Source organism: Peromyscus maniculatus, chromosome 4 (assembly GCF_049852395.1).
Source record: "Peromyscus maniculatus bairdii isolate BWxNUB_F1_BW_parent chromosome 4, HU_Pman_BW_mat_3.1, whole genome shotgun sequence".
In the NCBI taxonomy this organism is placed as follows: Eukaryota; Metazoa; Chordata; class Mammalia; order Rodentia; family Cricetidae; genus Peromyscus; species Peromyscus maniculatus.
The window spans coordinates 43066675-43076718 of record NC_134855.1 but is presented as its reverse complement, the minus strand read 5'-3'; the positions used below and the strand labels follow the sequence as shown (position 1 = coordinate 43076718).

Here is a 10044-nt window from a genome sequence, read left to right as displayed (position 1 = left end):
TTATGAATGATAGATGGAAAAAGTACTGGTAACTTCATGCCATTGTGCAGAAGGAGTAGGAAGCCAATGGAGTTTCTGCTGCAGCATTAAGTGTTCATTTCTACAAACTAAAGAGCAAGGATAAATGTTAAAACTTCTTTAACCGATGGTCCAGAGTAGTGGAGGGTGTTTATATAACTCCAGCTTTTCCATTTTTTTCCTCTTTTCTTTTTGCATGTTGTGTACATGTGTGTGGATGCCTATGTGTGCATGTGTGGAGGTCCAGGACTGAGGTGGAGTTCTCCTCCATGAATCTCCACTTCCTTCACTGGAGCAGTATTTTTCAATTTAACCCGAGGTTTGCCCATTAGCAAGTTTAGCCGTCCAGCTTTGCTCTGGGAATCCTGTCTCCCCCACACTCACTTGGCAGTCAAGGGGTCCTGAGGATCCAAACTCTGGCCTTCATGCTTTCATGCAAAGGGCTTTACCCACGGAGCTACCTCCCCACTCTCATTTTCCCTATTAAAAATTTTCCCCCATCATTTTAAGTGTTCACGAAAAAGAGAACGTCTCTGTTTCATAAGCATCTATGTATTATTGTTCTTATTGCCCCAAAGTTCACTCTCCATCTGCTCTGTATCTGTGTGGCTGAAAACTCTGGGCCTGTTTTATCCTACTTAACATGAAAGGATAAATAGAAGTTCATTTAATGTTCTTCCTAGCTCGAATATTCTAGAGTCCTTCCGTTCTTCATCCCCTGTTTGTCCCTTTCCCTTTCAAAGGTTCGTTACCTGAATCCAGTGTCAATCTATCATGCCTTTCTCTTTATGTCTCTTCTCCTGGAAAGTTAGTAGGAGGCATTTAATTGAGGCATGCAAAGCAAACAAGCTTGCTAAAATCCCAGGAACAGTGTTTTATGTTGTGTTGTGTTCTATTTCTTTCTTTCTGAGGCCTCCAATTTCCACTTAATAGCAAAGTCCTAAAATTTCATCCGTCCTGTTCTGTCCAAAAGAGGTAGGTGTAAGGGTCGCAACGCCCTGCAGAGAAGTGACTCTGTGGAGCTGGGTGCTTCTGGTTCTTAGCAGGCTGCAGACTCTAGCTAGGATAGGAACCAACAGTAGAGTTAGGAACAGAAGCAAGCTAGGGCGCTGTGGGAGGGACAGGTTGTACTTTTGCAGTTTCAGGGAAAGATATCCCTGCGCTCTGAGTGAGGGGAGATTGAGCTCCGGTTTGGAAATATCCTACAGCATCCGCACCAGAAGCAGCCAAGGGAGAACACGCCCCCGGTGAAGGCGGAGACCTGTGAGCTGCATCCTGGCGTCCAGGGTACCCAGACCCGCGAAACCGGCTCCCTCCATCTCTCTGGCCCTGTTAACTGCAGGCAAAGCGTCAGGGGAGCCTAGCCAGGTGGGAGCTGGCTTCCCAGCCCCAGAACCTTCTCTTGCGCAGATATGAGCTACCAGCAGCCGCAACTGAGGGACCCACGGCAGGTAAAACTGGCAACCGGGGTAGGAGCTGAACAGTTTCCAGGCTGGGGTCTTGGTTTGGCAAAAAGGAGGGGGCTTTATCTGACTTCATCTGACCTACACCTTCTTAGTAAATACTTTTCTATAACCTCTTTAATTTCATGAAATCATGTGATTGACTCCCAACAGACCCCATACTCTGGAATTAGGTCAAGGGAGTTGGGCAGCCAAAAGTGCAGACTTTCGGATAAACTTTGTAAAGTTTTTTTTTTGTTTGTTTGTTTTTGTTTGTTTGTTTGTTTGTTTTTTGAGTGACTAGCCTTTCCTGTTTTCCCTTCTTATTGTCATATTATTAAATCTATAGGAATTACTTGTCATTTCTATGTTTGAATCATGCATTGCTTATTTATCGGGTATTTTCCTTGTTCAAGCTGGTAAACATTTAATCATTCTTTTATCTGTTAAAATAGAGAGAAACAGACCTGAGTGACAGAGAAAGCCTGGTCTCTGGGCATGAACACCAAGGGAAATCGTGTCAGTCTACAGCTGTGTTCAACGTAGTCAATTCTGTTATAGGATCTGGGATAATAGGTAAGCCATCTGTGGCTGCTTGGTTCCGTTTGTGAAGTTAAAAAAAAAAAAGCAAGCTTTTAAAACTGCTAATGTTCTGCTAGTAGTTGCTGGTTGTTTTCAAAGGAAAAAAAATCTTAAAAGGATGACTTGGACAGCAGACAGCAGACAGCATCCTGGGGGAGGTGGGATGCACAGTGGACAGGGAAAATGGGCTTTCATAGATTGCCTGGTCAATTGATCATTTCATCTAATGCATTTCTTCCTTTTTTTCTGAAGTAGAATCCATGACTGAAAAATCACATTAGTATCTGTATGGAACTTCCAGATTCATGTATCTGTAACATGTACAAAAGTTTAAGAAGAGACTTGAACAGTCCTATGAAAAATTAAACTAGACAGTATTTCCATCCCTACCTATATGATGTTAAACTTAAAATGTGATGCCGGGCGGTGGTGGCGCACGCCTTTAATCCCAGCACTCTGAAGGCAGAGGCAGGTGGTTCTCTGTGAGTTCGAGGCCAGCCTGGGCTACAGAGTGAGTTCCAGGAAAGGCACAAAGCTACACAGAGAAACCCTGACTCGGAAAACCAAAAAAAAAGTGAACTCATGAAATATTGGTTTTGCACATCGAGTCATTACTATAGTTAATTTACAAGTGCTTACAATTGCTAAGGAAAGAATAGTCTGTGTTTTTCCAATAAATTAGAAGCAATGGATAGTTTCTTTAAAAAGTGAAAACTTGAAAAGGGTATTGCAGTGCAGTAATACAAGCAGAATTCTCCAGCGTTTATTTATTTTATTTTATTTTTGTCGTTGGAAAACATTCCATTTTTGAAAAGGCAGAGAAACCAAAATCCTGTCAGCTGCAATGCTCACCAAATATGTAACTTTTTGCTACAACATTTTCATATTTTTATCTGCTTAAAACTGTAAGTTTATCCAATGAGTTGCTTTTCTTTTCTTAATTTTTATTTATCTATTTATTTATTTATTATTTTATGTGCATGTGTAAGTGTTTTGCCCGCATGCATGTGCACCACCTGCACACCCGGTGTCCACAGAAGTCAGAAGAGGGTGTCGGCTCTCCTGGAACTGGAGTTAAGGATGGTAGTGAGTCACCACGTGGGTGATGGGAAATGGGTATTTGGCAAGATCAACAAGTACTCCTAACTGCTGAGCCATCTCTCTAGGCCCTGAGTTCATTTTCTTATTTTTTTTTCACAAGTTTGTGTGCTTTTTGGCTTTACATTAATCCATGTACACATATTTTAAAATGAACAATAAATTGGAGATTCCCGAGTTGGAGCAGAAGCGCACAGGGACAAAGGCTTGTTTAAAAGCCTGTGTCCATGCATCATGGAGTACAGACAGTTGAACTTGACAGAATTCTAGGATTTATTCCCGGTATGAATACTTTTCAGGTTAATGCAGGTCAGTGGTGTTAAAATGTTCCACTTCACTGCACTCAGCAGCTTTGTTCCAAGGAGAAATCTTTTCTGAAAAAAAGAAATATTCTGGATAGAAATGTTTAAATTATTTCATTTTGAATATTTTGTAGTCTATAATCTAAAATTATCCATATCCACAAAGCAGTAAAAAAAAATAGTTTTATGGACCCCATTTAGCTTGAAAAGAATTAATTCTGCAAGAATTAATCCTGCTCCCCCTGTATTCTCTCACTTTCTACATGGTCCCCCCATTTTGGCTCCAGAATCGGTCTTCCCTAAGAGCCCACAACCATCCTGCTGCCTTCCACAGCAGCATGTGAGGAAGGGCTGGGTGTCTTTGCCCTCCATGGAGTCCGGGCACTAACCGTCACACTGAAATAAGCCTTGTTGGTGTAAACCGGAACCACCTTGTCTTTTGCTGCTTTTGAATTCTTCTTCAGTCATCCCATGAGCTTTCTCTCTTGACGTGTCATTAATTTAATGGCATTCCATTCTGGAATAAGTGCCAATCTGCTAATATTTGATTTAGGACTATTTTGTCCCGTGTTACAACTTTTTTTTTTTTTTTTTTTTTTTGGTTTTCCGAGACAGGGTTTCTCTTGTGTAGCTTTGCGCCTTTCCTGGATCTCACTTGGTAGCCCAGGCTGGCCTCGAACTCACAGAGATCCGCCTGCCTCTGCCTCCCGAGTGCTGGGATTAAAGGCGTGCGCCACCACCGCCCGGCTGCGTGTTACAACTTTTTATCACTTACCTACATAATTTCTTTTACTTCCTTCCTATGCAGGAATTGTGAGAGATGTTCGCATTTCTATAATTCATTTTAATGTGAAGGTTGGGGCATTTTGTTTTTTTCAGGATTGCCTTATTCAATGAAGCAAGCTGGATTTCCCTTGGGAATGCTGCTTTTATTCTGGGTCTCATATATTACAGGTAAATAGCTGCATATCCCTGTCATTTAAATTGTTCAATGACTTCTTTACCTACACAAATATACCCTGCAGTTGGATCTCCTAGCTAATTAAGAAGTCCATCAAAGGATCCTAAGGAATTTAAGCATCACATCTGAGGAGATTTGCTTTTTCTTCCTAATCCTTTAAACAGATTAGTAAAAGCAGCGTGTTCTATCACCAAGCCTAAACCTGGTCATGTGCCTTTTTCACTTCATACAGAAAGCGGTGGATGAGAAAGTCATTTCCAAGGCTGGCAATGACTAAGAGGACGCGGCTCCACAGTGCACACGGCAGGGTCAGGCTGGCAGCTGCGCGCAGATGAGCACCATAGTCAGCCGTTTGTGTAGGTGGTACTGGGGTCTTGGTGTTCATGTAGCAGGGCTGGCCCCTTCTCTCCTTGCCAGGGATGCCTGGGTGTGCTCTGTCTGCCAGTGCCTTCCTGAGCAACAGAAAGCTGCTTCTAAATTGCCACCCACATGTGCCCCACTCCTCTGCATGGCAATTTAGGTTCAGCCCTCGGGATCACCTCTCCTTCCTGTGATCCTCAACTCAGCCCCGCCATTCTACCAGGCCACTTCATTCAACAGTGCCTTGCCTCTGATGTAGGATCACTGTGAAGGTGGCAGCCGTCCATTCACAAATGCAGGGGCCTCTGCTTTGGTGACAGCTAGGAGTGGCAACCTAGATAGGTGCCTTGAACCAGCTAGTGCAAAAGCCCCGAGCTGTCCCTCTTCTGAACCTGTGGCCTGGGCCTCAAGAAAGTCCCCTCCTGTGAGTTTATACACCTTCCCCAACTCTTATTTTCACAAGGGATTCAGGCTGAAAGTCTGAAAGCCGGAAGTCAACCTCTTTGTCTCCGCAGGGAGCGGGTAGGGCAACGTGAAATAGAGGTGGGGCTCCAAAGATACTCCACCAGTCCTGGGGGATTGCTGGTCTACCTCCTGGCCACCTGTTTCCTCTGCCTTATCCTTTCATTCTAGGAAGTGTGTGTGTGTGTGTGTGTGTGTGTGTGTGTGTGTGTGTGTGTGTGTGTGTGTGTGTGTGGTGTGACCGACCCACTGAGTTGAGTGGGTCTGAGTAGAGACAAGGGTTATTAATAGAACATGGACAACATATCAGTGGCTATACCATGGAAGAAAATGACACCCCCCCCCTTGCCCAGCCACCGTTAAGTGTCCATAGCTCCACAAGAAAGGGTGGGGCTTCGTGAGCCTCTCCCCCATGGCATGATGGACTGTTGATGAAGCCCTATCTTGTGCAGGCTGTAAAGAGCTCATGAGTACGTGTTGTGTCCTCTCCAGGAGACACTGTTTCATAGCCCTTCTCCCCTTCTTCCGGCTCCTGCATTCTTGGGCTCCATTTCATTAATGTTCCCTGAGCTGTAGAGGCAGCAATAAAGATGTCCCACTTAGGGTCAAGCACTCATCATTCACTTAGTCTCTGCATTTAACTGTCTCCCACTGCAAAAAGAAGCTTCTCTGACCCCAGCTGAGAAAAGCATAATCTATGCCTATGAATACAAGTATCTTTAAAAGCCTTCCCATTTTTTATTTGCCTGCTTCCTGGTCAGTGCTGGTAAATATTTAATTTCCAGCCATGTATATTACTATTGCTTTAGTGCATTGTGAACACCTAATTATAAATCAGCAGGCAGAGAAAATGAAACATCTCACCTGTGAATCAGGATCGGAAGAAAATGAATAGTTAGTAAACTCACATCATATTACATGTAAATAAATCACACTGGAAATAGCATGTTCAATTGCTGGTGTACCCATGGTGTACAGTCTTACCAAGTCATGCATTGCAAGCTCAGTAGCAGTAGGGATGATTAACCCATTCATTTACTAACATCACCCAAATCCTTGAATAATTTTAATAAATAAAAGATTCCCCTCACAAAGGTCAAACAATTTATATCTTAAGATTCATTTTCTTTTTTATGTTTTAAGAGCAAACACTACAAATACAGTATACTATTTTTTTCTTAATTAACACTACAATTAATTTTTTAATGAAATCAGTCTTTGCTACAAATTTCGAAAGTGCTACAGAATCTATCGTACAACAGAGGAATTAAAATCTTCAGCTTTGGAGTTAGGCTGGAATTTAAATCCTGTGTCCTGAAACCCGTGGTCATTATTATCCATTTGGCCCTATGGAAATTACTTAGTAACACCACAATTAAACAGTGGCTTGTCTCTAGATCTCTTTGAGACATAAGCTCCTATCCAGGCTGGCATCAAACGTACTGTGAGGCAGAGGATGAGCTTCACCTTCCTCCTGCCTCTACCTCTGGACTGCTGAGATTATAGGCATGGGCCATCAGGCCTAGTCTTTGTGTTGCTGGGGGTTACACACAAGGTTTGTACGTGACAGGAAAGCACCCTGCAACTGAGCTGCATCTCCAGACCTCCAGAGTTTTTCTTTTGCCTGTCTTTGTGTATGTTATTGGGTCTCACTATGCAATTCTGGCTCACCTGAAACATGCTATGTAAACCAGGCTGGCCTCAAACTCACAGAGATCTACCTGTCTCTGCCTTGAAATCGGTTAAGGTTAAAGGCCAGCCTTTTTTTTTTTTTTCCTTTTTTCTTTTTTTTGCCTTCCTAAAACCTCTAATGAAGCATTCAGATCAACAGGTAGGAGTTAGCTGTTCTTCTACTGCAAGCAGATTGGAGACAAAAATTCAGAGAGGTGGTTTTGTACTCGAGGTGTGGTGGGTAATGGCTTTGGGAATGAAAGGAATAGAAGTGAAGAACATTCTGGTGTCAAGGGCATCTCAACATTCTGCTGAGATTTTTCACAGGCTGGAGAAAAATGGGCAAAGAATCAAATTCCAGTATACATACACAAATTAGAATGTGGACCTTTTAAAACTGGGACATCTATGAGATCTCCAAGGGAAATCTCTGAGGGAGAGCTATGAGATCTCCAGGTACAAGGCAGCTAGGTGTAGGAATCTGGAGTTTTGACAGTTGGAACTAAAAACACACATTTACGTTTTACTAACGTCTGTGAAAACTAGAGCAAGGATCACATACACAATTGGAGCGCAGGCTGTGAGCACAATAAAGCAAGTGGGCAACAGCTAGTGTAAGTACCCTATACCTTAGGAAAACGACCAGATGCCATGCTGTTAACAACCTTGAAAGATGGACGAATCAAAGTGGAAACTAAAACAAGCCAACCAAATAGCTTTGTAAGAGTTACGAGGCTGGAGAGGTGGCTCAGAGGTTAAGAGCACCGGCTGCTCTCCCAGAGGTCCTGAGTTCAATTCCCCGGTTCCACATGGAACAACCATCTGTAGTGAGATCTAGTGCCCTCTTCTGGCCTGCAGGCATACATGCAGACAGGACACTATATACATAATCAATAAATCTGAGAGAGAGAGAGAGAGAGAGAGAGAGAGAGAGAGAGAGAGAGAGAGACAGAGACAGAGACAGAGACAGAGAGAGACAGAGACAGAGAGAGAGACAGAGAGAGCAGGGGGTTGAAGAGATGGCTCAGTGGTTAAGAGCATTGGCTGCTCTTCCAGAGGACCTGGATTCAATTTCCAGAACCCACATGACAGCTCACAACTGTCTGTAACTCCAGTTCCAGTGGCTCTAAAACCCTCACACAGATATACATGCAAGCACAACACTAATGCACATGAAATAAAAAGCAAATAATTTCTAAAAAGCTTACAAAAGAGTTAGGAGACAATGACTAGACTGGATTCATTGGAGAACAGGGATCAATATTTTTCCCTTTTTATTTTAATGCATTTCCAATTCACTTAAAAATATGAAGAAATCAAGGTGAATGAGAATAAAAGGAGGAAGGAAAATAGGTACCAAACCTTGGCATACCTTTGTACCTAAGACAGCCAACAAGTCTTTTAGTAATGTGACTTTAAGATAAATCATAAGTAAGAAAAAATGATTTGCTTTTTGATTTTTTGAGACAGGATTTCTCTGTGTAACAATTCTGACTGTCCTGGAACTTACTCTGTAGACCAGGATGGCCTTGAACTCAGAGAGATCTGCCTGCATCTGCCTTCCAACTGCTGGGATTAAAGACATGTGCTACCACTGCTTGGGGGAAAAATGATTTTTAATTACATAACTTCTGTATATTTACATCTTCAACTTTAATTCTAAATTTGAAATGAAATGATTACAATGTAAAATTTTTTTAAAAAAAAATCCATGAAGTCTTAGCCATAATAGCTTTAAAATGAACTCACTGGTTTTATTTTGTTCCAAACCAAGTGCTCTGAGTCTTATATATTTATGAATTCTAAAATACTCACATCCTTTCCCACCACAGTGTTCACAGGTTGAGTACCTGTGTTATATCTCCTGGGGTGGAGTCACGGCCTCACAACAGTGGCCACATATTTGGGTTAGAAAGTTACACGTAGCCCTGGTCTTGGGCTGTCATCCCTGCCTGCCCGGTCCAGGCCATCACCTGGACATTCGAGGATATCTGCATTGCGATTGGAAAACATGTACCTAGAAGAGTATGGTTTCAAGAAAAGTGATGTTTTATTGAAAGTTGTGAGCCTTGTCTCGGTAATACTGTACCGTTGAAGCTCTTCTCCTGGAATTCCCCTTTTCCCAGGCTGGGGATGAGGCACCATTGGTACCGTGATTGTTTGCATGAAGCCTTGGTTTCATTCTCCAGCACTGTCTGAAACCCAACATCACTACTCTGGAGGCAGTGAGACCTGAAAGATAATGAATAATCAACGAGGGAACTCCAGTCTCATGCAATAGCAAACTTTATTCAGAGCATCAGACAATTTATATGCTGGGGGTTAAGAAAGGGCACATGAGAAAAGTCCTCCTGAGTTCAAGCTGAATATAATCACAAGGACAAGCTGCATGTGGCAAAAACACATTTTCCTATAGAGGCATTACAACAGCCAGTTGTAATGAATAATCTGAAGTAAACTCACTCCTAGCCACTATACTTGGGAGGGCCACAAAAACACATTCCCAGAGCAAGTCCATGATTTTGAAGAAACTGAAGTCGCAAAACCCTTGTCTTGTTTTCTTACCCCTTCCAGGACTCCATTCTTGGATGGGGTTCCTACACCCCAGCAGGGTGGCACTTACCTATAATCTCAGCACTCGGAAGGTTGAGGCAGGGAGATTAGGAATTCAGGGTCATCCTCGAATACATAGCAAGTTTGAAGCCTGCCTTGGCCACATGAAACCTTGATTTAAAAATAATTCTCTTTTTCTCCAAGACAATTCAGTCAAAACATTCAAAAACTTTGTATCAAATGTTTCCTGACATGATTTGTGTTTTGTTTTGCTACAGACTTTTCCCTCATTTTATTGATAAAAGGAGGAGCTCTCTCTGGAACAGACTCCTACCAGTCTTTGGTTAACAAGACCTTCGGCTTTCCAGGATACCTGCTGCTCTCTGCCCTACAGTTTATGTACCCTTTTATAGGTAAGGTAGCTGTGAAGACATATGCTACAATGGTTGGTACCCATATAGTCCTTTCTGAGTAATTAGCAGCTTTAACAGGCATTTGAGAGTTATCAAAGATTATTAGCAGTTGAAATGTTTTACACATTAAGTGTTTGCCTCTTTAACATTTTTTTCTTATTTTCTAGTACATTTTACTGATT

The 10044-nt window shown here is 42.4% G+C and overlaps 1 protein-coding gene across 1 annotated transcript in view; it reads left to right on the top strand.

Moving 5' to 3' along the window:
• Window positions 1-1239: 1239 nt before the first annotated feature.
• Window positions 1240-10044, top strand: part of Slc38a11 (solute carrier family 38 member 11) — a 51725-nt gene continuing 42920 nt past the window's right edge. The window contains exons 1-4 of the mRNA XM_006977169.4: window positions 1240-1469; window positions 1916-2036; window positions 4322-4396; window positions 9728-9862. Coding sequence (XP_006977231.1) covers window positions 1431-1469; window positions 1916-2036; window positions 4322-4396; window positions 9728-9862 — 370 coding nt within the window. The 5' untranslated portion in view covers window positions 1240-1430. The remainder of the gene's footprint in view (window positions 1470-1915; window positions 2037-4321; window positions 4397-9727; window positions 9863-10044) is intronic.